The 25,967-nt window shown below is 60.5% G+C and overlaps 7 protein-coding genes across 7 annotated transcripts; 5 read left to right on the forward strand and 2 right to left on the reverse strand.

The window, feature by feature from the left end:
- Nucleotides 1–653: 653 nt before the first annotated feature.
- On the forward strand, nucleotides 654–1,670 carry BXZ73DRAFT_102208 (cytochrome P450; the record flags this gene model as incomplete). Its single annotated transcript, XM_048015148.1, has 6 exons — nucleotides 654–735; nucleotides 797–810; nucleotides 867–1,138; nucleotides 1,193–1,321; nucleotides 1,378–1,521; nucleotides 1,580–1,670. The coding sequence occupies 6 exons, from the start codon at nucleotides 654–656 to the stop codon at nucleotides 1,668–1,670; spliced, it is 732 nt and encodes a 243-aa protein (XP_047877040.1).
- A 466-nt stretch (nucleotides 1,671–2,136) lies between these two features.
- Nucleotides 2,137–3,277, reverse strand: BXZ73DRAFT_102209 (Aldo/keto reductase; the record flags this gene model as incomplete). Its single annotated transcript, XM_048015149.1, has 8 exons — nucleotides 2,137–2,145; nucleotides 2,202–2,313; nucleotides 2,371–2,545; nucleotides 2,603–2,667; nucleotides 2,723–2,754; nucleotides 2,885–3,011; nucleotides 3,126–3,145; nucleotides 3,212–3,277. The coding sequence occupies 8 exons, from the start codon at nucleotides 3,275–3,277 to the stop codon at nucleotides 2,137–2,139; spliced, it is 606 nt and encodes a 201-aa protein (XP_047877041.1).
- A 6,203-nt stretch (nucleotides 3,278–9,480) lies between these two features.
- Nucleotides 9,481–10,002, forward strand: BXZ73DRAFT_5166 (uncharacterized protein; the record flags this gene model as incomplete). The annotated part of the gene is made up of 2 exons (XM_048020676.1): nucleotides 9,481–9,541; nucleotides 9,596–10,002. Coding segments are annotated over 2 exons (468 nt in total), but the record flags the coding sequence as incomplete, so codon positions are not given.
- A 1,543-nt stretch (nucleotides 10,003–11,545) lies between these two features.
- On the forward strand, nucleotides 11,546–13,035 carry BXZ73DRAFT_48210 (acid protease; the record flags this gene model as incomplete). The annotated part of the gene is made up of 5 exons (XM_048020011.1): nucleotides 11,546–11,724; nucleotides 11,780–12,147; nucleotides 12,198–12,328; nucleotides 12,383–12,900; nucleotides 12,966–13,035. 5 exons carry the CDS (start codon nucleotides 11,546–11,548, stop codon nucleotides 13,033–13,035), a joined length of 1,266 nt encoding a protein of 421 aa, XP_047877043.1.
- A 218-nt stretch (nucleotides 13,036–13,253) lies between these two features.
- Nucleotides 13,254–14,763, reverse strand: BXZ73DRAFT_48215 (aldo/keto reductase; the record flags this gene model as incomplete). Its single annotated transcript, XM_048020013.1, has 9 exons — nucleotides 13,254–13,407; nucleotides 13,470–13,644; nucleotides 13,706–13,761; nucleotides 13,790–13,923; nucleotides 13,990–14,191; nucleotides 14,251–14,392; nucleotides 14,450–14,553; nucleotides 14,615–14,634; nucleotides 14,698–14,763. 9 exons carry the CDS (start codon nucleotides 14,761–14,763, stop codon nucleotides 13,254–13,256), a joined length of 1,053 nt encoding a protein of 350 aa, XP_047877044.1.
- A 989-nt stretch (nucleotides 14,764–15,752) lies between these two features.
- BXZ73DRAFT_78209 (uncharacterized protein) lies at nucleotides 15,753–20,058 on the forward strand (the record flags this gene model as incomplete). The annotated part of the gene is made up of 14 exons (XM_048022828.1): nucleotides 15,753–16,121; nucleotides 16,179–16,278; nucleotides 16,340–16,723; nucleotides 16,779–16,855; nucleotides 16,913–17,557; nucleotides 17,650–18,058; nucleotides 18,378–18,456; nucleotides 18,639–18,744; nucleotides 18,767–18,853; nucleotides 18,897–18,935; nucleotides 19,185–19,336; nucleotides 19,441–19,544; nucleotides 19,618–19,786; nucleotides 19,845–20,058. The coding sequence occupies 14 exons, from the start codon at nucleotides 15,753–15,755 to the stop codon at nucleotides 20,056–20,058; spliced, it is 2,934 nt and encodes a 977-aa protein (XP_047877045.1).
- Nucleotides 20,059–23,010: 2,952 nt separating this feature from the next.
- Nucleotides 23,011–25,621, forward strand: BXZ73DRAFT_102214 (uncharacterized protein; the record flags this gene model as incomplete). The annotated part of the gene is made up of 8 exons (XM_048015150.1): nucleotides 23,011–23,081; nucleotides 23,132–23,168; nucleotides 23,354–23,460; nucleotides 23,514–23,851; nucleotides 23,920–24,301; nucleotides 24,357–24,629; nucleotides 24,866–25,049; nucleotides 25,106–25,621. 8 exons carry the CDS (start codon nucleotides 23,011–23,013, stop codon nucleotides 25,619–25,621), a joined length of 1,908 nt encoding a protein of 635 aa, XP_047877046.1.
- Between the last annotated feature and the right edge of the window lie 346 nt (nucleotides 25,622–25,967).

The following is a 25,967-nucleotide window of genomic DNA, read 5'->3' on the forward strand; positions in this document are numbered from 1 at the left end:
CACGTTGTCTGCGTCCACGTCGCCCTCGCCCCCACCCACGTCGTGTTGTGTGTGTCCGTGCCGCCCTCCTTGTCTGTGTCGCCTCCCTTGCCCGCGTCTGCGCCCGCGTCCACGACCCGCCTCGCCCGCGTCTGCATCATCCATGACGCTTACCTCACCAACCTCGCTCTTGCCTGTGTCACCCGTCTCGCCCGAGTGGATGTGTTTAGTGTCTTTGTTCGTAGTCTACTGTGTACCTTGTAGTGTAATGAACACATATTTGCTTCTCCTTCACGTTTTTGTGATCTATTGATTGTGTTGGTAGTTCTGTGGGTCTCCGGAGATGCAGTAGTTAGTCACTGGTTAGACCCTGTGCTAGGTGTGTGCATTCCGACTAGACAGCAGTGTCCAGTGATAGGTGAAGTAATAGTTGCAGATAGATATATTATATGAGAAGCTCAAGCACTAGTATCCCTTTAGTACCTGTTAGAAGGGTCAAAACTCAGTAGTCCCATTAGTGAAGCGATAGCACTAATATTATACTTGATAGTACTAATTAGGATTTTGGGGTTTTCCTGATGGAGTCTTGGTGTACTACGCCACGCTCATCCGTGAGTTTGGAATAGGCGCGGGAGGAGGTCCGAACCTCTATTATTGGTCAGATGGTGCAAAAGATGGACGGAGAGAAGAACGGGTCGGTTGATTTGGGGGAAGAAGAGGACATCATTCAGAATATCGGAGCAGTGGCGTTTGAAGGTGAGCGAGGCGGAAGCGTGCGTTGTCCTTAGGGTATTCACAAGCTACACCCCACTTACAGGAGGAGCGGACACGGTGTGTGCTTTCGTCGTTACTTCCCACCACCCTCGTGCCGAGAAACGACTCCCCAGAGCTTCTCCACGATCCTCGGCATTCTCACCGCGCTCGCCCTCAACCCGGGGGTCGTTGCCAAAGCACACGCTGAACTCGATGCGGTAGTCGGTGCTTCTCGGTTCCCCGATTTCTCGGACCGGGTGGCTCTCGTGTACGTATCCGCGATAGTCCTCGAAGGTTTGCGATGGCACAATGTTGCGCCTCTTGGCGCACCGCACTACACGATGACAGACGATGAGCTGGACGGATTGTTCATCCCCGCCGGGACAATCGTCATAGCAAACACTTGGTATGCGTTTTAGAGCTATTTAGTCTCAGGCGAATGTGCTCACCATTTCTGTAGGGCTTGTCTGCACGATCCTGAGGCGTACCCCGACCCGGAACAATTCCGACCGGAGCGATTTATTAGCGACGGACAGCTGGACAAGAGCGTACGTGACCCCACGGCGTTTGCGTTCGGCTACGGGAGAAGGTCTGGCCGCGCTCTGCCCTCTTGTCAGCATATGCGCTGAACCGGTGATCGTACAGGATCTGTCCTGGGCGGCACTTCGCGGTCGACTCGATATTCATCAACATAGCATCCATTCTGCACGTCTTCGACGTCACTCCCCCGGTTGACGATAATGGAAGGCCGGTCAACGTTGTGTATGAGGCAACGGAGGGGATCATATCGTGCGCAGTTTTTCCCCCTCGACCTGTTCCGGACAGGATCGCTCATGCGAACATATAGCTATCCTGTAGACAGCCGATGCACCATCAAGCCCAGATCTGCCCAGGCCGAACGTCTCATACGATCACAGAACACGAAGGCGGAAGTATGATAGCCTAAGTAGCATCGTTTTCAGCTGATGTGCAGTTTTGTACGAGTGATGCCACTGGTGATCCGTCTCTCTCTTCGTCGCATCAAGGTTGGATCGCGTAAGCACTACTTCGAGCGCCCCATCAGGGAGAGGCCCTGCCATTCCAGGGGAGTTCCTAATATCCTGCGCGCGATGATCAGGCCTCAGGCTTGTCCACCACACCTGCTTCATCCCCAATAACACCGTGGGTTCCTTTACCAGCTTGATCAAGAACGCATAGCTCGCGCTCTCGTCCACGCAAATCGCCGTTGGCTTCGCTGGATGGTACGACCTTTGGATTGGGGAGTCAATGTAATTGAATTCGGCGTCTATAAAGTCCCTTCTTACACAAGTAGAGGTTGATGACGGGAGTGACGAGAATGAGACGACACCGTAAACATCGCTCTCCGGTTTACGTACCCCGTGTCCTCCCAGTGATGCACACCCTTCATCCGTGCTTCCGTCCCCCGTGAGCATCTCACGCCCACAAGCGGAGCTTCTCGGCCGGCACACCGTCCATGATGCGGCTCCGCCCTTCTCGAGCACCTTGCTGATCTCCGCAAGGTCCTCGGCGCTCAGCTCGACGTCCGCCGCAGCGATGTTCTCGAGGTGGCGCGTCGCCGACCTACGTCCGTTGTCAGTCGACCCGTCCGCTCAACGTTCCGCTCAAAAAAACACGCACGAAGTTCCGGGGATGGGCACCATGTGCGGCCCGAGGCAGAGCACCCACGCGAGCGCGAGCTGCGACGCGGTGACGTCCTTGCGCACGGCAACCGCGCCGAAGGCCTCCGCGATCTCGGCGTTGTGCGCGAAGGCCTCCTCCTGGAAGCGTGTCAGCTTCCGACGGTAGTCTCCGGCTGCCGGGTCCGTCAGCTGGGTGAGACGGCTGTATATTTGCGCGAGGAGAGACGTACCGGGGATGTCGTCGAGGCTCTTGATCGTGCCGGAGAGCAGGCCGCGGCGATCACGATCCCGAGCTCTTGCGCGGCGGCGATCACCTTCTTCGTCTCCTCCTCGTACGACCACGCACTGACTCGATCTCTACGACCGAGATCGGGTGAATCTGCTGTCTCCACCAGTCACGTCGTCAGCACTCCGACCCCGAGCCGCATCCCGGAGCACGTGGACGTAAGGCGTGGGCCTTGCGCAGCGTCGCGGCGCTGCACTCGGACATGCCGATGCGCGTGAAGTAGCACGGTTCCGAACGCTTCCTCGAACGTCACGTTTGTGGGCACGCGCGCCATCTGGAACAGGTCCATCTTCTTTCCGCCGGGCGCGAGCGTCGCCGCGATCGTCGTCACGCTGCGACTCAGGTTCTCAGGGCTGCGTGTGAGTTCAGTTGGCTCGATGTTGAACGTCGGACGGGTCGCGGGTGCTGGATGGAAAGGGGAGATAATCAGCCAACAACTTGAGAGTGCCGTGGTGGTCTGTGCGCACCTCATGTTCATCAGACCGTGCTGAAGGGTGTAGGGTGAGCGTTGGGCGGACCTGGTCGGAGGGTTATGAAAATTGCGGTTACTCACCCCAATGCGCCCAATCGTCACAGTGGTCTCGCCAAAGCCGAGCATGGCGGTCTTGGAAGCAGGCATTGGTGCTTATCGAGTAGTTGAGGTTGGGTTCGAAGGAAGAATTGAGCTTGGAGGGGAAGAGAGGTGAGGATGAGGCTCTGGAGCACCGCTGGGTCCCTTTATACTCCCCAGCGACCTATACCTCCCGTCCCATCCCAACCGCCTCGTTCGACGTCGTCCAGGCTGACTGAGAGACATGGCGCGTCGTCGCGGGGTTTCCGCAAACGCAGCGGGGTAGGTGGGTCGCCTGCAGGCTCCTACCCAGCCGACCTACAGCGTTCCCGTTCCCAATCCAAGAGCGGAACACGTGTTTAATATGTGTAGGAGGGGCTGTGTGCGGACGGGCGAGCCAAACCAGGAGATAGGGACGAGGACAAGGGCGGGTGGCAGTAGGTGACATTGGAAGGGGAGGGCGCTACAAGATTGATATGATGCGGGCTACTGAAAATGGATATGTCGGAAACCGCTGATGGGATATGTTACGCAGAGACATGCCTAATATATTCTTGAACGCGGGAAGGGAACGCTGTAGGACGGCTGGGGTCATTGGCCAGACGCCCGACTGCCGACGTTCCCACAGCCAGATCAGAAACTCGACATGAACGCGGAATATCCAACAAATGCTCGGCGCCTCGATGTCGCATAGCGTTCGGGTAAAAGGGACGCCGTGGCCGGGTCATGAGTGGTCACGCGCACTCTCTGAGGGTCACATAAGGCGTGCAGACTTCCAGCAAAAGTCGTGTAGAACATCTGGCACACCCGGGGTAGAGGGCGACGTGTTAGTCGGGGACTCGAGTCTGCATAGCACATCTATCTTATACCAGAAACACTCTGCACCAACTACTATGGATGATCCCACTTGCTTGCCTGAGATCCCCCTTGAACGACTTCTGGAAGCACTGCAACAGCGCATTCAAGATCCATTTGTCATCCCGCAGGTGCTCCGTTGGGCGTTGATGCTGGTCAGCACTCAATGCAAGGGAGAGCTCGTTGGGCTCACCTCGAAGGACTTCGGACTCCATTTCGACGCCAAAAGTGCAACAGAGGTTGAAAGGGTAGAACCAAGAAGACTTCGACATTAAGAAATTTGCGAAGAAGACTCAGGATATTGCACCTACCTGCTGGGCTCTCCAAAACACGGTACTCATCGCTGACGACAGCCTCGTTGTGTGCCGAGAGCGCTGGCGGGAACGAAAGGCTGCGGAGAAGCGTGCAAAGGTGCGAGCTTCGTCCGGGAGGGGCAATGCCAGCTGCGCAGTGTCGACGAGGAGTCTCCTGCGGAGAATCACCAGCCCCGAAATGAAAGTTTCACACCATGTACACATACGACAACTTCAACATTGGGATCAAGCACACGATCCTGACAGTCAAGATGGCCTTTTACACCTGACATTTGACACGCTTATCTCTTGGAGGAGACTGGGCTTGCACGTTTGAGTTGCCCCCACGATGAGTCGATGACGCGCGTCCTACGGCGTCTTTTTTGGATGTGACTATCTGGCGCGCACATATCCCTTTACCCGAACGCTATGCGACATCGAGGCGCCGAGCATTTGTTGGATATTCCGCGTTCATGTCGAGTTTCTGATCTGGCTGTGGGAACGTCGGCAGTCGGGCGTCTGGCCAATGACCCCAGCCGTCCTACAGCGTTCCCTTCCCGCGTTCAAGAATATATTAGGCATGTCTCTGCGTAACATATCCCATCAGCGGTTTCCGACATATCCATTTTCAGTAGCCCGCATCATATCAATCTTGTAGCGCCCTCCCCTTCCAATGTCACCTACTGCCACCCGCCCTTGTCCTCCTCACCAGCCCCTGTTCTCCCCATCTCATAGTTCCCGACGTACACGTATTGAACACGCGCCCCGCTCTCGGATTGGGAACGGGAACGCTGTAGGTCGGCTGGGTAGGAGCCTGCGTCTATCCCATCTACACCCTTTGCGAATCCGCACCGAGGACAGGCAGCAGACTACATGCGCCCGCATCTGGTCTGGAACAAAGTCCAGGTGCTCTGCCGGTCCGCCTCTCCTCATCCGCGACCGATCCCCATTCGCCACGTCCTCGCTCGAGCCTGAGTTGGACTCAATGCGCGTGCTCAAGCTCGCTTTCGAGCGCCGCATCCATGTACCAGACCGTTGTCGCACCGCGCCGCGCGGAACGCACGGCTCACAGACGCCACGTTCTCAGTGGGCTTTCGGCGGCCGTCGCGCCCTCGAACACAGTTCTCAACGGGGCGCATTCACCCTGCTGCGACCACCCTGTTGACCTCCCCCAGGCGTCGCTGCACGCGCCGGCCTTCGTCTTGCGCTCCACGCCGCTGCCCCAGCCCCCCTCCCGCAGTCCTCTGTCTGCAGACACGTACGTCCGTCGTTCGTCTTCTCTGTTGCGCTCTGTCGCCCACCCCGTCGCCCATCGCCTTTCAGGCCACGTCGTCTTGCTCCCCTCCCAGGCCCGGCTCTTATATCCTGCTTCACGCGCCCATGACGGCGCGTTCACGTCCGGCGCTCGCACTCGGCGCTCGGTCTTCCTCCACGACCCTGCACCAAGTTCCGCCGCCCGCCGCCCGCCGCGTACCCACATGCCCAGAGTGCTCCAGAACGGTCGTTGCTCTGTTCGTCTGCACGCCGAAGTGCAAAATCCCGCCCCACCCCCGGTTCAGCAGCTCGACATTGCCCGCCGAGTCCACATTGCGGAACGACCACTCACGCCCTCTCTCGTCCCCATCTCAATCCCTTCCCATCGTCCCTGGGTGCTCACCCATTACCTGTCTGTCGATCCAGTCTGTGCTCTCACCCCGCCGGACCATTTCCAACCGCTTCGAGGTGAGCACAGCACCCGGCACCAGATACTGTACCATTTCGACCCAAAGTTCATCGAAAAAGTTCACGGCCCTCCGTGACCGCGGACGCCCAAGTTCATCCTGTTCATAGCCCTCTTCCTCCACCAAAAACGCGACGAGCGCCCATGAAGCGCCCATGACCTTCCGTGGCGAAAATGTTCATGACCCTTCGTGGCGCGTAATATGAACTTTGGATCGAAATGGTACATTATCTTTGTTCACGTAACTTCCTCCTGCCTCGCTACAGCTCCCACACACGCCAATTAGCCACCCGTGATGCCAACACACCCGCCCCGCTCTCCGCGCACACGGTAAGTTTAGCAGACTGTATGCACACACATCTGGTCTCGAAGAAAGACCAGTTGCTCTGCTGGTCCGCACTTCCTCGTCAGCGAGCAACATAGCCCCGTTCGCCACGTCATCCCGACCATGCGCGCGAGCCCAAGTCGACCCTGGATATCCACGCTAATGCATATTCAAACCACGTTTCAGTTCTTGAACCTCGCGCAGACGAGCCGTACACGACGCCAGGCTCCATCCGTTTCAGGAGCTGCAAAGACCGAATGGGCTACTTTTGCGCGGCGCGAATGCGCTCAAACCTTGATCTGAACACCTCCGCTCGCGGCCCCGACCACCGCCGCTGTCCGCCATCGATCCAGACCCGACCCTGTCTCCCGAGCTGCCTGTGCAGCGTAACGAACGTCTCCCACGACTGCGCAAAGACTTTGTGGTGCGGCTTCAGACGTCTCTCTCATTGCGGTTCATCTCACCTTGCTCGCCCAGCAGATCAACTTCGCGCGTGCTCGAGCCGACCAGCGCATACATGTACTACACCGCAGAACGAAGATCTCATAGAGGACGATTGAACGGAGGCCCCGGCTGGCGTATGCCATCCCGACCTTGAGCGCGAGCAGTGTCGGTACGAGATCCACCAGAGTGCGTACTGTTCAAGCTCTAGAATCCAGCTTCGACGAGCCGTGTACGACGCCAGGCACATGCTTCATCCGTCCTCCCCCCGTAACATTCTCCGGGAGATGGCTTGAGGCTGCAGTCTCGGGAGCCGCCAGCACCGAATAGCCCCCGCGCCGACCGCCATCGACATGCGGCCCTCGGACAACGGAACATGTCATGGCATCACACCAAGGTCCTGACTGACCCGACCTGACCCGACCCTGTCTCCTGAGCTACCGGTGGCCCGCGACAACGCGTCTTCCGTGGTGTTTCGTGGCAAGTAGGGCTTCAGTCGGAGTCTCGCGCATAGTACTCAAGTCTCGTTTGAGCAGCGCATACATGTACCAGACAATCGTCATACCGCGCGGCGCCGGACCGAGAGCTCACGGAGGACAGCTGGATGGAGGCTCTGGGCGGTGTGAATATGAGTATGAAATCTTATTTTGACGAGGTGTAGCTCTCGTTTTCGACTTTCATGTGCGATTTCATTGCATCTGACCGCTTTTCCGCACTGACTTGCCCCAAACCAGCACCTCGTCACGCCCCCTCACCAGGCGCATGACGGACTCGTACGAATGTGTACGACACCGTGAACGATCGTCGTCACGTCTGTACTCTCATTGCCTGAACCCGCCCCTGAGGGCGCTCCCCACCACTTTCCGCCATGATGACGGCACACCCGTGCTTGATCCTCACCGCAAACGCAGCGTTCAAACTTTGACGGAGATCTTGGCACTTTTACGTTTCGCCTAACAGTGGGATTTCATTGCATTTTCGCACGTTTCGCGGTACTGACACCTCCGTGGCAGTGAAACCTCATGCCCATTAGGCTCGGATGTGCACTCACGGACCGCGGTACCGGCCACGACGCTTTCGCCGCCTCCATCGTCGTTGTTGTGTGCCCGGCACTCCAAGGGCTCCCGGAAGAAGGTGTCGTCCGCATAGCGGGCACGGACGCGTGTCGTCGCGATACCGAGCGCAACAAGCTTGCTTTCCGACCAGATGTGTGAGTTCATGGCATGCTGCCACGTCGTCGCGCGGGCCGCACGCGACGACCGCCGTCTCTGAAGCACGTCAGAAGACGCTTTGTCTCTGTCGCTGTGAGTGCCCTATCATCGCGCGTACGAGGCAAGTAATTGCTTGCTGATGCACCCCGGTTGTACGATCGCGTACCGCAACTGTACCAGCAATGCATATCTCGAACACAGTCGCATGCCCGTCTCGGTCGTGGGAGCGTGTGAGAGCGACGCAGAGCGCAAGTCACGCAATCGGTTCATATCGAGTGTGTCTCGTCTCGCTGCCGCCAGCGCTGCGCTCGCCGCTCGAACGGGCCCGTCGTCGACACGGACTATTGCAGCCAGCTACTCTCGCACTAGAAATCCCTCGCCGCCGCCGGTGCAGCACGGACCCCGCGTGCAGGATTCCAAATTCTGGCGGAACCACGCTGACGCCAAACGAACAGGGCAGCGCGCGTGCAGGGCCGTGCCGCCGTCCGACTCGTCTGCGACTGGATTGGCCGCGGCTTCCCGACTCCGTCCACCCTAAGAGCGCAGCCCGACGCCACGGCTCCGGTCGTGTGCGTTTGACTGTCGACGTGCCGGGTGTGTATTTACTCGTGATGTGCTCCTCCGTGCATGCTATGATCAAATGGACTGTTTCAGGAACTCTACGGTGCGCTCGTACAGCAAAGGCCACGACGCCCGTAGCTCACACATGCGGCTCGCCTCATCCTGTAGCATGGACACCGCCGCGTCGGAGCACTACCAGCGTCCGTTCGCGCACGGCGACCATCGTCTCTGAAACGTGTGCGGCGACAGTTTCTCGCTGCCGCTGTCTTTGTGCCAAGTGGCCCATCAAGACGCGTACCAGGCCAATGATTTCTGACTCTTGCTGATGAGCTCCGGTCCGTGCATGGATTGTGGAGTCGTGGGCCTCAGGGATACACCACCCTGTGATTCAAACGCATGAGGTGGGCGTGCGGGGGCGCCACCGACTGTGCACCCGTCTGCGTGAGAACGCCTGGAGGATGCGTCCGCTGCGCGCAAATGGGTTCTAGGTACGCGCACAAGCCGGTTGGTACCGGGTCGTACCTCGGGCGGGACGTCGATTTGCCCGTACGGCGCTCCGTCGAGCAAGTGATGGATTGTTGATGAAGTAGATCGGGCGGGCTGTGCATCGCCCAGGCGCGCCGCGACAAATTTGAAGCATGGCGCCAGGACGGACGCGCGTTGCGAGCGCAAGGGTTAGACGCATGGCATGGTTAATGAACCAGACGATGCGCTCACCCGTGCACCCGCCTCTGCGCCCCCGTCCAATCACTCCTCCCTGCTGGTACGTATTCCGGATACGATGAGCCCAGCGCGTTACTGACATGGAACAGGCTCACCTCACGATGTCCAACAAGCGACGCAAGACGGCCGGCGGTCCCGTAACCTACGCCAGACGCCAGTTCCAGGTGCGTGCGTGGCTGAGAGCGGCGTTGAACGACGGCCTCGGTGAGCAGATCCCTTGGTGCCCACATGCTTGTGTGTTGAAGCGACGTACTGCAGTGAAAGAATCGAAGATGCCCGGGGCCACGATGCGCTACACGGTGGACGACTTCTTGAAGCACATATTCAAGCGATGCCACTTGGTGCTTGAGGGGTGGCCACCGGACATCGTGTTCTGCAACCTGAGCGACGTCGGGGGCGGTCGGAACCTCGGACGTCTGAGGCACGCGTGGGTGCAGGGCGAGCTGCGCTTCGTGCCCGTCACGGACGAGCACAGGGCGGCAGCGGAGGCCGATCCGCTGTCTGTGGTGCCCGGCCGTCTGAACCGCGGATTCCGGAATCGTGCGGAGCGGAGCGACGTCGGAGAGAGGCACTACCGGCCAGTGACGGGAGCCGGGTACCTTCCGCGGCCGTCGCCGTCGCGGGCGGTGGTGACGCCGGAGATGGAGGCAGAGGTGGACGCGGAGGTGCACCGGGCGATGTGCTCAAAGCGGAAGCGGTGGCAGAGCCACGGGAATGAGTTGTCGGACGATCCGATTGACGAGTTAACGTCGGACGAGGAGGGGGAGCTGACGCCGGTAGTGGCGGCACGTTCGATGGAAAGTACTTGGCGGCGTCCGCAGTGGACGGTGGCTGCAAAGCGTCGGCGGCTGGACTTGCAGCTTAGCGGGTTGAACTAGAACATGCAGACTGTGTTAGCGTAGAGCAAACGTAATACGCGCGGGTGTTTGGTGCGGTAGTCATCATGGAAGGGCGCTTGCTGCAAAAGGTCCAAACCAGGCACTCGTCTCCGACGCAGCGCTCACTGTGACTTGCTGTGAGAGTCTCGGGTAAGGCCTGATTGTTTCAGGCGACCGTCGCCCAAGTACAACAGCACACGTACGGTCTCGCCCCAGGCTCCCCTCCGCATCCGAGTCTCCATGCAGGCTCGCCTTCTACCTCCATCGCCGTGTCTTTCCCTCCTCTCTTCCCCTGTCGACCTATGTTTGCCATCCCGCTTCGTCATCACCTGGTACGCAAGGTTGCCTTGAGCCTTGAGGGGACGTGTTTGTCGTGCAGTCAATCCATCGAGGCACGGACGCATCGACCAGACGGAGACACACCTGGAAGCGCGACCACGCGCTCTGGTCGCACACATGCACCTGGTACGTGTTCCGGTTCAAGACGTTCCGGTACGAGCAGCGATGCTGAGACACGATGGCGTGTGCTTCTGGTAGTCGTCTTTCTACAGCTTCTGGCGGTGCCGCGATCAGCACGCGAGACGCCCGGTACGAACCGTGATGACAGCCTCTGCGTGCACACACGCCCCAGTTCCTTTTTGGGACGAATAGCGCACTTGGAAGATTTACGGAGGCCCCCCCCCCTCCGTAGATTTCTGAGCGGCTAGAGATTTACGGACCTCCCTGCGACGTCGGAGTTCCAATCTGACACCCCGACCACTGCGGATCTGTCAGGCACGCGTCGATTTAGGGCTCTCTGCGCCCTAAATCGTCCGTAAATTCTTATGGATGTCTTTCCACTTACCGGCAGTCCCGTCAGGGCCTAGATGCTCGCACGGAGGCTTTTATGTTCTGCGACATCGTCCGTACGCGCATTCGATATGGCTACTTGCGCCCTGTCATACATGATCGCTGCTGTGCCAGGTGAGCTGTGCTGTGTTTAAAGCTGAATGGCAAACTCACGCTCGCTCCTCCTTCTACCGCTGAAAACAGCCGTCGAGCCCCTCGAGTAGACGATAGTAGCGCAAGTATTCTCTAGCTCATAACCGGCCAGAATGTTGTATCACTACCTCACCACGCGGTTGTTGTGGCGGACTTGCCTAGTGGCGCTAGTTCCCGACATGTCCGATCTCGATGCGCATCTATCCATGTCCCCAATGCTCGCCTCGAATCAGCTCGCCTTCCCCGCAGCCTTCCGGCCGTATAAGGCCCGCCCGCGCTGTTTCGAAACAGCGGGCACGGTCATTTCCGCCCTCTGCTCTCCCACTCGCTGCTCGTCGCTGTACCATTCATGTTTTTCAACGCCATTCTCCCCGCTCTTTCCCTCACTCTGCTCTCTCAAGCCACTCCTGTTCCCGAGGCCCGCCCTCTCGGCGTGAACATCCCTCTCCACAAGCGTGGCTCGCTCACCACTCCCCACGGTGTCTTCGACCATGCGATGGCCGTCAAGCATGGCGCAAGGATCGCAAAGTATGCATTCTCTACACCCCTGCTTTTTCGTTCATTCAATGTATCTACACCCCAGCAAGTACCGCAGGAACCTGATCAACATCAAGGCGAACACTGGTCACCTTCCCGACGGCGTCGAGTCGATCCCAGATTCCAAAGTCGCTGCCCATCCCCTCAAACGCGCCGGCGTTCCTCTCACGGACGAGGACCATGACGTTCAGTGGGCGGGAAAGGTCGCCATAGGCACGCCCTCGACCACGTTCCTAATCGATTTCGACACCGGCTCGTCGGACCTCTGGGTTCCGTCTTCTACATGCACCTCCTGCGGTTCCCACAAGAAGTACAACCCCGCAAGATCCTCCACAAGCTCGAAGAAGAGCGGCACCTTCGAGATCGGGTACGGCGATGGCTCCTCTGCGTCCGGCCCCATTTACACCGACACCGGTCAGCGTGCACCACGCATCCCAACGAAAAGTGCTAACGCCTCCGCACAGTGACCGTAGGCGGCATTAAGGCGACCGGCCAGTACTTCTCCGCTGTCACCACGGAGTCGTCTGAGTTCACAAGTGACGTCGTCGACGGCCTCATGGGTCTTGCCTTCCCGCAGCTGTCCAATCTTAAGCATGTGAGCGCCAGCGACTGACTCGTCCCCGGTCGCTCCTGACTCCGCTCCCGCCAGAAACCGTTCTTCAACACCGCGTTCTCCCAGGGCACCGCCAAGCAGAACGTCTTCGGCTTCAAGCTCGCCACGACCGGCTCCGAGCTCTACCTCGGCGGCACCAACTCCGCGCTCTACACCGGCGCGCTCGAGTACCACCCCGTCTCGCCCTCGTCCCTCGGCTTCTGGCAGATCACTGGCGCGAGCGCGTTCGCGAACGGCGCCCGCGTCGCCTCCGGCTTCCAGACCGTCATCGACTCGGGCACGACGATCATGTACGGGCCCCCGGCCGCCGTCAAGGCGTTCTACGCCGCCGTCCCGGGAGCGAAGGTCTTCGACGCCGCGAACGGGCTCTACCAGTACCCGTGCGCGCGCGCGCCGAGCGTGGCGTTCAGCTGGGGCCCCACCGGGAAGGCGTGGGCGGTCTCGAAAAACAACTTCAGCCTGGGAGTGACGAGGGCCGGGTCGACGTGGTGCGTGGGCGCGCTCGCGGGCCAGGACTTTGGGCTGGGCTCGAACGTGTGGCTTCTGGGCGACAGGTGCGTTGTCGACGTCGTCTGACAGGAATTCCTTCGGGTGTTGAGTTTGGGGCTCCCTCCAACAGCTTCATGAAGAACGTGTACACCGCGTTTTCGTTCGCTCGGAACTCCGTCGGGTTCGCTAAGCTTAAGTGAGGGAGGGATTGACGATTGGAGGATGGTGCGTTTATAGCGATTCAATAGGTTTTAGAGTGTCTACAAATTTTCTTCTTACGCGAGTACGAGTTCATGACGACTGTTGCGAGAATGAGACGACACTCGAAACATCGCTCTCCGTCGTCTTCTTCCGATTACCCCGTGTCCTCCCGGTGATCCACGCAATTCATCCGTACTTCCAGCCCCCCGCGAGCATCTCACGCCCACAAGCGGAGCTTCTCGGCCGGCACACCGTCCATGATGCGGCTCCCCTTGACGCCCTTCTCGAGAACCTTTCTGATCTCCGCGAGGTCCTCACCGGTCAGTTCGACGTCCGCCGCAGCGATGTTCCCGAGGTGGCGCGTCGCCGACCTACGTCCGTCGGTCGTCAGTCGACCCATTCGCTCAACGTTCCGCTCGAAAAGAACACGCACGAAGTTCCGTGGATGGGCACCATGTGCGGCCCGAGGCAGAGCACCCACGCGAGCGCGAGCTGCGACGCGGTGACGCCCTTGCGCACGGCGACCGCGCCGAAGGCCTCCGCGATCTCGGCGTTGTGCGCGAAGGCCTCCTCCTGGAAGCGCGTAAGCTTCCGGCGGTAGTCTCCGGCTACCGAGTTCGTAGGCGTCAACGGGGTGAGACAGCTACATGTGTGCGCGAGGAGACATACCGGGGATATCGTCGAGACTCTTGATCGTGCCGGAGAGCAGGCCGCGGCCGAGCGGACTGTGTCATCGGCGCGTTTTTCGGCCACACAGGGTGAGGAGAGACGCGGATGGGACATACGAGTACGATCCCGAGCTCTTGCGCGGCGGCGATCACCTTCTTCGTCTCGTCCTCGTACGACCACGCGCTGACCTCGATCTCGACGACCGAGACCGGGTGGATCTGCGGTCCCCGGCGACGTCGTCAGCACTCCGACCCCGAGCCGCATCCCGAAGCAAGTGGACGTACGGCGTGGGCCTTGCGCAGCGTCCCGGCGCTGCACTCGGACATGCCGATGTGCGTGAAGTAGCCCTCGGTCTTGAGCGCGACCAGGGTTCCGAACGCTTCCTCGAACGACACGTTTGTCGGCACGCGCGCCATCTGGAACAGGTCCATCTTCTTTCCGCCGGGCGCGAGCGTCGTCGTCGCGCTGCGACGCAGGTTCTCGGGGCTGCGTGTGAAGTCAGTCGGCTTGCTGTTGCAGAAGTTGAAATAAAAGGCAACACGCACGAGCCGTCGGCCTTGACCGAGTTGGGAAGCATGCCGCCCTTGACGGAGAGGAAGGAGCGGGGGGCGTACTCAGGGTACTTGGCGAAGAAGCGAGCGACGAGCTCGAGGTTGGCGATGCCGAAGCCATTGCCGTAGAATTCGCCTAGATGAAAGGGCGAGAGCTTCAGTAATGAAGACAACATTGGGGAGAGAGACGAACCGGTATTGAGGTGCATCTGGGCTCCCTCAGGCAAGGCGCCGATTCCGGCCTTGATCGCAGCGAAGGCGGTCTCGTCGGGAAGAATATCAGATGGGTCGCGGATGCTGGGTAGAAAGGGAAGAGAATCAGCCAACAACTTGAGAGTGCCGTGGTGGTCGTGCACACCTCATGTTCATCAGACCGTGCTGAAGGGTGTAGGGTGAGCGTTGGGCGGACCTGGGAGGGTTGTGGAATTTGCGGTTACTCACCCCAATGCGCCCAATCGTCACAGTGGTCTCTCCAAAGCCGAGCGTGGCGGTCTTGGAAGCAGGCATTGTTGCTTATCGAGTAGTTGAGGTTGGGTTCGAAGGAAGAATATGAACTTAGAGGGGAAGAGAGGTGAGGATGCTCTGGAGCACCACTGGGTCCCTTTATACTCCCCAGCGACCTATACCTCCCGTCCCATCTCAACCGTCTCATTCGACGAAGCGTGTAAGACGTTGGCTAAGGCGACCGTAACGGTTTCCCGCCAGCTCGTCCGTGCCAGCTCATGGCCTTGACGTGTTCGTCGCGGGCTTTCTGCGGGCGCAGCGGGGAATGTGGGTCCCGCTGCAGATGCGTTATAAGTGGGTCAAGCATGAAAGGCGGTGGAGAATGCGAAAGCACCGGTCGGACTCACGACAGATCGTAAAGACGCCGATCGAATACGCGACCGGAGCATGACGCGAAAGGGGCGGAGCTAAGCGGCGTTTGGACCGTGGCTGTCGGAGAACAAAAGTCGCGATACTCCGCGCAACCGTATCTGATAATGCAAAGGATGGTTCGTAAGTCCTCTGCGCTAATCAATAGTCCCATAGATGACCCAGGCTCGTACCTAGTAGCTTGATCGGTCTGTTCGAGTTGAGTGTCCCAGCGGCGGACGCCGAGTAGTGAGCGCGTTCCGCGGCGGCGCTGGGCAGTCTGGGGCCCAGTAAGCGCCCTATAACCCGCAATTTGACGCCATCCGCGACTCTCTTTCAGACCATTCCTCGCTCCATCCAGCAGTCTGCTCAGATTCATCTGCATGGGTCTGTATACTGCACCAGCCGAAATAATTGACTCCATCATCGATGCACTCGGTCGCCAGCTCGACATCCAAAGCCTCACAGCCTGCGCCTGTGTGGGCCCTCGATGGCTCCCCCGGGCTCGTTTTTACATCTGGAAAGAAGTGCATATATCCAGCCAGGACGCGCTGACTTCTATCTGTGACTCTCTCGAACGTTTTCCAGATCTCCGCCCACTAGTGCACGCCGTCTACGTCCATCAACCTCGACCTACCAGCCAAATGCACTACGACATGGAGTTTGATGCAGAAGGCCAGGATATAGACGTTCCGCAGTTTCACCCACACGTTCTCGCGGCTCCCTGTCTCCTCCTTCCCTACCTCCCACACATTCAGTCCTGGGGTCTCGATCTTCCCTTTACCAAAGCCGACTTCGACAATGTTTTTCTTGCTTCCCTCCAGTCCTACGTCTCAGTGAAGAAGCTCGTACTACACGGGCTCAGGTTCCTTTCTACTCCATTCCTATGCCAGCTCTCAAATGCATTTCCCTCTCTTGTTGAGCTTGTCTGGGAAGATTTCCATGGCTCGAACCCCGATCCGGACCCCTTCGATAACAATCCTCCGCGAATAAGCAAGCTGGAAAGACTGCGAGTAAGTGTAATTTCCACTTCTTCTGTTGTGTATGTGTCTCTCAACCGACCCAAACAGGTCGGAGGGTCCTTGATCAGCAAGACTGGGTCTCTACTTCGTTATCACTCTACGACGCTTGTGGACCTAACTGTTGGAAGCGGCACGTGGCCTTACCATCGTGAGGGTGGCTCCCAGTCTCGCATCGTTGTTTTACAGCTCACCAACATGCGTTTACACAGACTTCGATTGGGCTCAGATGAGCGCTCTACGAAAGATCAGCTTCATCGTCGACGTGTTTCCATTGGCTAGCGACATCTGCTTTTATCCGCTCAATAGGATGTTACGACAGGGAACGCCTCCATCACTGCGCACCTTGAATATCCTATGCTTGAGGAACTACTACACTCAAGTGGCTGCAGATCACGTCGATGAGCAAAGATGGCCACACCTTGCGGGGTTCATTGGGCTCGTACAGAAGCACAAGACGCTGGGGACCTTGGGGATCACATGCACGGTCGAAGATGCGAAGCAAAACCACATCGCGGGATGGACAACGTGTCTTGGGCGCACTTTCGTCCGCCTACGCGAGCTCGGTCTGCTCCGCATCGTCTTTGTGAGCACATGTACGTGCTACGTTGTTGACTCCATGCATTAGCATACTCATTTATCCCGTTATAGCCCCACGCACGGAAACTTGGTACGGCCACAGTCTCTTCACACGGAAATTGGCGGTAGCTCGAGACGGAAATCTCGCGGTAAGTTCCTCCTACAGCGAAGTGCTGCTGCCCACCCATCTATACACAAACGTGGAGAACATGATCATCTGGGACGTGGCATCCGCCAAACCCCTGATCGAACGCTGGTACACCCCATCCGTTGATCGACAAAATCTCTTCAAGGCTTGCTTCTCATCGTCGAGTCGTCGCCTTGCATACGTCACCGACAGTGGGGTGGATATTTTCTCGATAGAAGTCACGGAGGGTGGATATCGACGTGCAGTAGCCGTTGGTTCTATAGACCTCGAAATGCCTTCCGGACACACGGCCATCGATGCGGCATGCGCTTGGCTTCCGGACGACTCACAGCTCATCGTCGCCTCCAATTCCATCAAGGTCTGGGACACCCGTACATTGACATGCACTCGGGTTATATCCCCGGATACGGCTGCCGTTATTTCCCCCTCGAAGTTCACCCAGGATCGCTTCTCGGCCGGTATATCGATCTCCAATGACGGGAAATACCTTTTGTATCAAGTTCACCGCATCGATTACGACTTGAATGCCCGGACGAGATATGCAGAGACCGTGTCGACGGTCGACCTCGTCACAGGGTCCTTCGCTCGTCTCTTCACCGATATTCCCGCGGCACCCCCTCCGTCCGGCGCCCAGACTCTTTCCACCAACCACCCGGCCGTCCCCAGGACGCCCGCGACGTTCGCCGGCCCCGAGGTGCTCATGGTCCACGGCCCGCAGCTCCTCGCCACCCGCATCCACCCCCGGGCCCGCCCGCGACCCACCCGACCCGCGCGCTCCTCTCCGCTCTCCACCAGAGCCCCGGCATCGGCCGCCCGGTCCGACGCCTGCTCTCGCGCGACGGCGCGCGGCTGCTCGAGATCGACGTCGCGTCCTCGCACGCGCGCCTCGCCGTGCGCGACCTCCGCGCGGGGGGCGCCGTCGTGGCCGCTGTGGAGCTGGGCCGGGAGGCGGCGGGGACGGTGGTGGAGGCGTCGCCGGACCTGCGCGCCGTCGCCGTCGCGCAGCCAGAGGCGGGCGGGTGGGGGCGGATGGCGGTGTGGTGCGTGGACGAGGGTGGGGGTGCGATGCACTGGGTGCGCGGGCGCGACGGGAGGCGCGCGTGGGGGAGCGCGGCGTTCTCGGAGGACGGGGAGGTGGTCGCGTTTGGGTGGGGGGACGGGACGGTGTCGGTCCATCGCGTGCGGGCGCTCGTGACCGGTGCGGGTGTGTAGAGGGGGCGGACGAGGTGCTGGATTTTGGTGTTATGGTGTGTCCCGCCTGTCTGATTATGAGCTTCCAGTGCCGCTGATTACTGTACGTGGCTTATAGTCCCGCATCCACCTTCCCTCTTCCGCACGCGATTGCCTCAGGCTTCCTCGCCACCCTCTCTCACCCTCTCCCTGCCTGTACTGCGAGCCAACAAGGATGGCACTCGTATCCCACCGTCTTTACTCGACCACACCACCTGTATTCCGCCTAACCGACTTCCTCCCGTCCGCGTCCGCTCGACGACGCCCGCGACCATAACACTTGGCGCGTGCAGGGAATATTGTGGTGGATGACCCGACCCGTCAGGCCACAGTATACGTGGATGCAGCAGAGCCGACACAATTAGAGGACGCGTATGGATGGAATTAAGCGATGTTTTGCCACATACGGCTGCCGAACGGTCGGGCTTTAAATACTCACATGGAGTCCGCAGGCTCGCACACAAAGATACCGGCCGTGATTTGTCCATGAAGGCCACCACTCAAGCTTGCAAGAACCGGTCCATGGGAGGATAGCATATAATTCGTGCATACAGTTGGTTTAACAAAGATGGGCCCCTCGCGCCCGTAAATCAAGCATACAGCCTGTTCGAGCAGAGCTACGCGTGCGGGTCCGTTCGCCTGCAGACGCGCCTCGGCAACGTATGTTCCGGGTTTCCGACAGCGCGTACATACCCGACAAGAGACGCTGCAGGCGAAACGCGCCCCTGTTGCACGGCTAGCCGAGGGGCACATCGTTATGAAAACAGCGGTAATTGGACGGCGATAGCCTGATATACACGAGACCGTACAAGCAGTGGGACTGCACCTACGCCCGATCATGGAGTGCGAATGTGAGTTACAAAAGATGCTTGAAAAGAGAGCCTCTTCGCAGTAACTTTGTGGTCCACGATCCCATTGCTCGCGCCTGCGGAGCTTGAACCTGGCAGCTGATCAGAAGCGGAACTCGAGCTTCGGAGCTCCGCCCGTAGGTAGCTACAACTCCATTCCCGGGCGCAGTGCTCCAGCGTTATCAGGGCTCCGGACCCGGCCGGCGAGGTGTCTTTGTCTTGCCGCTGCCATCGGGCCGTGCGGTAGTATAGACTGGGTATCTAAGCGCCCACCTTCGCAGGGTCTGCGTTCCAGTCAGGCTTTTTGCTCGCCGTCAACGCGCCTGCTCTTGCATCCGCATCACATGCGACGCACTAGAGACTAGCGTATCGGAAGTTCGGAACAACGGTAGGGAGGCCCCGCGGTGCGTGCGCTGCAAGCTGCTGCCCCCGTTTGATGGCCGGAGCCCACATCGCGGTGCGCACCGCGCGTAGAGCCTGTGGATCTGCGCTCTGATGCGCTCTGCAGAATCGGGAAGGGCGAAGGAGAGCCCGGCCATCATACGCCCGTGACGGCCGCGGTGTGGTCTGCGTTCCGGCCGCAGAAGAAGAAGCTGGCGTGGCGCCATCACGGTGGGCGGCGTGGGAGGGTGGTGGTGTCCACCGTCTTGTTGGGGAAAGTTCGAGACTAGCGAGCGGCTGCCAGAAGCTTGGGACGAACAAAAGGCGCAGAAGAGGATCTGTTGCGGAATGGGCGGGACTGGAGTCGGGGTCCTGGTGGGATGCGTTAGGACGCCGGTGTCCGGGCTCGATGCTCTAGGATGCTCTGGGCCGCGGAGACCAATCGATCAAGAGCGCGCTCCGAATGTCCAGGGGTAAGTATCGAGTCGTGGGATCGGACACACGTACCGTGCGCGTACGACATACACGAAGCATTTGGTTGGACGGCACCCAGGCCCGGGAAGGGTGGTCGGCCGCCGTTGTACGTCCTGCGGTCCTGATGGGAGAGCGAATTGGGAGGGACGATGAGTCGCTTTTCCCGGTTTGTGTGAGGCTGTGGATCTGTTACGAGAGCTTGGTCGGCTTTACAGTTCGGCGATCCACAGGCGCGAGGGTCCAGTCAGGAAACGAAGCAAATGCCGGCTGAACGACATCTCCTCGGTCGCCTCGTGCAAGGGATCCCAAGCGTCTCACGTGGGGGTCCGTGCGCTGAGAGGCACGACGAAGAGGTTCGACGAAGATCGTCATTGTCCCAGCCAAGGCACCGCAGTGTTACCGACCGGCAATACATTCCCACCGCATTGATCGCCGGGCGGACGGGCGCTTCAGCCTGCCCAGCTTTTCAATTTTGGCTCTGTGCGCGCAACCTACGTGGTAAGTCGAGTGGATCACGTTGGAGAGGACCCCGACGTGCATCGGAGACGCGTTTGAGACGCACAGGGCAGATGGAAGGCTGGGATCACGCAGACAAGACGCTTGATGGGATGATATCCGATGCTTTGAGGAGCAAGACGGGCATCCCGGGGCTCGCGCGTCTTGTCAGGCGTCAGCCCGTCAGCCGTTGCCACCTCTGCCCTGCCCGCGGCTGCTTCCCTTCCCTCCCTCGCGTTGCGCAGGGTCCCTCCCCGCGGGGGAAGTGAGGGGAAGCGACGCTCACACCCTAGCCCATTGTGGAACTCTTCTGGACCGCGCAAGCCCCCAGCTGCCCGCTGGCGCGTGAAAGCGGAATGAACGTCTGAGCGAGTTATTTATACATACGCCATCTACGCTATGAAATACAGCGCAGACCGCAGCGCGCGAGCGACCTGAGATTTGAATGGGCGCGCCCGTCGCGCGGCTCGCCTGGAGCCTCAGCTTGACAGCGCGATCGCACTAGAGTCGTGCTCGATGGTATGTACAGCTCCCGCGGCCGCGCTAGCCCTCCGGGGGCAAGACGCCTCGTCATCCACCGTGCGTGGCGGGCCGTCGAGCCCTGCGCGCCTACAGCGGTTCCGGGGTCCGGCCCTCGCGCGACCTCAGCGCGCATCCTGAACCACGCCTGGATGACCTTCTCTTTTGTTGGGGCGGGAGGGCGTATATGCCTCGCTTAAAGGATGTCCGCGAACGTGCAGCGGGGGGGACCGTCGAGGGGGCATCAGGCTGAAGTTCGAGGTGCCTCGGGCGCCTGTGCAATGTGCGCGATTGCATTCTTAGCAGCAGGGTCCTTCGGTCATCTCGCTGACGGCGACGGCGACGGGACCTGATTGAAGACGCGCATGTGCCGGCGGCACCAGGCCCGCGGCCCCTCCTTCCGTTCTCCTGGGCACATGGGCGAGTTACCGTGGATTCGCCGTGGTGTCGACCGCCTTCTCTTCGCTCTCCATGGTGGGGTTTGACGGTGAGGGTGGGCGCGTCGCCGACCACCCGGACAGCAAGGCGTTACCTGCGCCGCCGGCGACATATCTGCTAACCGCGAAGAATAGTGGATTGGCAGGCGTGTGGAGGAGGAGCGGCGCAGCCGTATGTCAGCCAACGGGCCTAGCGGTGCTTCGTACTAGTGCAAGACGGGCGGCCTCTGCAGCTGGCAGACAGTGACGGCCGTGTGTAGTGCGTGGTGAGCGCCGGGCCTTGTACACGGAAGAGCCAGCGATAAGGGGTGCGTCCGCAGGCCTGCTTCGCCGTTCTGGGAAGGAACACATCGCACGGCCCAAGCGCAGTGACGTCCTGCGATGATGCCAGCCCGGTCCAGAGCTTGGCGGACGGGGCGTGTGTATCACGCGGCGGGGTGTACATACGACCGTTCTCCCGCGTGGACCTGTGTGTCCTGGAAGAAGACGCGAGACGGGCACCCAGTCCTCCATCCCAGGGAGAGCATACACGAGGACACGTCACCGGTCAAAGCCTATCGGGCGCAGGAGGAGTATGATTGCTGAAAGCGGCGCACTGTGCTCCGTACTCTGCGCAGACGACAAAAATGCGACAAAAATGCGGACGACAATTTGACGGACTGGCAAAGCGGAATGGAACACGCACTCGATGTCAAAGTAGCCACTGCGACCTGCAGGGGGTGGTGGCTGATAGCCGCATGGCGAACTCGGCAAGGACGTTCACGTTCGACAAGACGGATTCGTCGATGGGCGAGGTTCTCCCGAGAGCCTCTGGGCATGCGGCGGACAGCCAGGTGCATGAATGGGATCGCCATGTATGTACCAGGCGGCGGCAACGTTGCAGCGGTGCAGTGCTCCCACTGCGTTGTTGCTTCCTCGTGTCCTGCCACCAGGGCTCGCGGGAGGGGGCGAGTTCGGGGTGGTGATGCTTCCAGATTCCTGGCAGAGAGACGACGAGGCCTCCATTGTACGTTGCAAGAGTGTTGAGCGTTTAACGTTGAAACTTCGGTGGCCCTCCTCTTCCCGGCGAACCTCTTCCCGGAAGTGAGGAGATGGCGATAAGTAAGGTCGTCGACGCCGTTGTTGCGGGCAGCTGCCAAAATCGCTTGGGGGACGCTGATTGCGCGTTGCCTTACACGGTCGTGTCTACGCACGCTCCCTCGTCCCTGCGGCGGCTGACCTTGCGCATATATTGGCGCGCGCGGGACGGCTCAGCTGGTCGTGTGTGAGCGCGGGCGTGTCTTCAGATGCCGTGCGTGCCCACGCCAGGCTAGAGTCGACAAAGGCCTATCCGACGGCGCCAGTACTGAGTATGCGCATGGGTGCGAGCGTGCTGGACGTTCGACCGCTCGAGCGAGGGCGGGGCAGGGTGGGTGGCGGTGAGCCGGTTCATTTTGCTGGAGGCGGCAGACGGGCGGGTTGCCGGTGGGTGCCCGGGGGCCTGATCTGGAAGAAGCAAGATCGGCTGGCAGTGGCTGCCCGGCGCGTCTCTCTTCCCGCGCCCATCCTCTCTCTCCTCCTCCTCCCACCACCTTCACGGCTCGCTTCCCCCGCGCCGTCGCTCCTCTTCTTCTCGTCAGTTCCTTACGCTTCGCGCTTTCCGCTTGGACGCGCCTCGTGCGGAGGTCTTCGACAGGATGGAACATTCGCCTAGCCTCGACCCCGAGCTGCTCACCCCCATTCACTCGCCAGTCGCCCACATGCACTTCCCCTCCTCCTCCTCCGCCCCCACCATGTCCGCTCACCACGCCGAGTCCTCCACCTCCAACGGCTCCTCCGGCCAACCCAAGTTCTCAAACGGACCGTGCGTATCCGGTCCCTCTCACCTCAGTTGCGCTATAATCCTCCCTCCAGACATATCCGTTCTCGCATCACTGTCGTCTGCGCGGAGGTGAGTGTATGCTCTTCTGTTCCTTTCCCCCTCCCATTGTCATCTCCGTCCCTCGGACCACAAAGCGATAACATACCCGCGGCCGAATAGCGCCCAGACGCTTTTGGCTCAGCCGGACATCCACCCTCCTCCCTTTCGTTATTCTTTCCCCCTTCCCCCGCGGTCTGTTAACCGGCTCTTTTCAGTGCAAACGCCTGAAGCTCAAGTGCGACCGTCGGACCCCATGCAGCTCGTGCATTAAGCGCGACACCGTTCAACGATGCGTCTACTCCCAGGCTGCGGCCGAGAAAGTGTACGTTCGTTCCTACCTCGTCCTTTCTCTCGCACGCTTCATATCTCGCATAGCGACGTCCAATCCCTCCATAACCGCATTCTCGAGATCGAGCGCGTGCTTGCCCAAATGCAAGCCGCCGGCCCCTCTCCCTCAGCTTCCGCCGCGCTCGCCTGCATCCCTGCGCTCAAGCAGACTGCGAACGCGGTGGCCGGTCCGAGCAGAGCCGGCCCTTCCACTGTCCCTCCCACACTCATGGCCGGCCTGCCATGCAACGACCGCGCCCTTCTCGCCCAAGGCGCGTCGGGGAGTTCCGTGGTCATCAGCCTCGACGACGTCGTCAGTCTTTGGCTCAGCGAGTATGAGGCCGAAATCATCGAAGGCAAGTCCTCAGATCCCCGGCCTGGTTCAAGTCGGTCATCGACGTCCTCGACTACCGTGAAGCTCGAGCCCACATCCGTTCTATCCCCCCTCCCTCAGTCTCCTTCGCCCCCGGCGCAGGTTCACATCTACCAGCCGGCGGCCTGAACTCGCTACAACCCCCCGCGCCCTTCGAAGCGTTTCTTCCGCCTCCTTCAGCAGGTCCTACTGCGCTCCCACAAGTCACCGCCGCGCTGGTCGCCTACCTGCCCGCGGACTCCGCGCGCTCCCGGTTCCTCAAGGCGTTCCGCGAGACGATGCTCCTCCACCCGTCGTTCAATGTGCCCCACTTCGAGCAGCGCATCGCCGCCGTCTTCAGCTGGGCGGAGACGGGCGAGAGCGCGGGCACCGCGACGCCCGCCTACGGGGCGCGACCCATGTCGAAGCAGGAGCTCGCGCGCGACATCTTCCTCTCGTCTGCGAAGCCCGGGGCGGGGGCCAGGTCCGGGTCGCAGCAACGGCGTCGCTGGGCCATCGTCACCGAAACCGACGCTCAGCTTTTTCTCCGCCGCGGCGGCCGCGTTCGCGTTGGGGGCGCTCGTGGCGCGCGACGAGGATCCAGAGGCGGACCGTGCAGAGCCCCTCACGCCGCTGACGCCGGGAGAGAGCGCGGGCACGCCGGCGACGTTGTTCGCGCTGTCGGAGCAGGCGCTGCAGTTCTTCGAGAAGACGTCGGCGTACGACCTCGACTCGATTATCGCGATGATCCTGCAGGTGCTGTACATGCTCCACGAAGGCCAGATGAGCGTCGCGCAGAGCGTTTTCCCTTGGTGAGTTGTCTCGGTGAACGTATGTCGGTGTCGGCCGTTTTTGACTGGGCTATAGGTTGGCAAGATGGTCAATGTGCGAGAATGATGGGGCTGGGAATGGACCCCGACGAGTTCGCTGGGACGTACAGCCTGTTTGAGGCGGAGACCGGAGGAGGATATGGTGGGAGTGTACTACTATGACCTGTGAGTCGTCTTGCTCTTTTTCTGCGCTGGCGGGTCCTCATACCCACTCCAAGCTTCGTGGCCGACAGCATGGGCCATCCTCCCCTCATCGCCGACAACACGCATACAACGCATATTCCCGCCGACGTCGACGAAGATAGGTTCACCCCGTCCTCAACATCCCTACCCATACCAGAGAACTCCGACAAAGACTCGACGTCGGAGTACTTTGCGCTCAAGTGCAAGCTCGCGCAGCTGGTCAAGTCGGTCAAGAAGCAGACATTCCGCGATCCACTGATGACCCCTCAGCCGAGTCAGAACCTCCCATCGACCAAGCCGCGAACTTCGAGGCCGACGTCGAGGCGTTCCTCAACGACCTTCCTCCGACCTGGCGTTTCGAGCCCGTTGCGGACATCACGGCACCCGTCGCTCCTCTCCCCGTCGGCGCGTCGCCCTTCCGTCTCGCGCAAAAGTGCGAGCTCGCGATCCTCGCCCACCGGCTCGTCCTCAAGACCTACCTTCCCTTCCTCAAGACTGCGCGCCCCGGCGCGGCCCACCAGGCGGTCTACGGCGCGATCGGTGCCGCACACAACGTCATCGGGGCGGCGCGGCCCTCCACGCCGTGTGGGCGGCACCCGGCCCGCCGTGTTCGACTTCTACGACTTCGGGCGGACGGTGTTCGACGCGGCCGTCGTGTGCGCGCACGCGGTGTCCAGGAGCCGCACAGCCTCATCGCGGGCGAGGGCGTGAAGGACGTCGCGTGCGCGTTCGCGATCCTCCAGGACATCGGGACGTACGCCGGGGCGTCGAGGGCGTCGGCGCCGGGGTAGAGCGCGCGGCTGGGCGCGACGCGGCGGTCAAGGTCGTCGAGCTCATGAAGCGCCGCGCGGAGGCTGCCCGCGGGATGACGGGCAGCCCTGTACCGTTGCGCTCACGGCGGGCGCGAAGCGCAAGCACGCGGAGATCGAGGAGGACTCGTCGGGCCGCGGCGGGCGCAGACGACCTTCCAGCTGCCTTTCGTGGGCGCGGCGGTGAGCTCGGCCCGCGGGGACCCTCCGCGCTCGAAACCCAGGACAGGTGCACCGGACGGCGGCGCGGCGGCCCGAGGCGAAGAAGCACGCGAAGGACCGGGACACGGAGAAGAGCGCTGGGTCAGTGCGAAGGACAAGGACGGGG

This window comes from Epithele typhae (genome assembly GCF_022376455.1).
Source record: "Epithele typhae strain CBS 203.58 chromosome Unknown BXZ73scaffold_30, whole genome shotgun sequence".
Lineage (NCBI taxonomy): Eukaryota > Fungi > Basidiomycota > Agaricomycetes > Polyporales > Epitheliaceae > Epithele > Epithele typhae.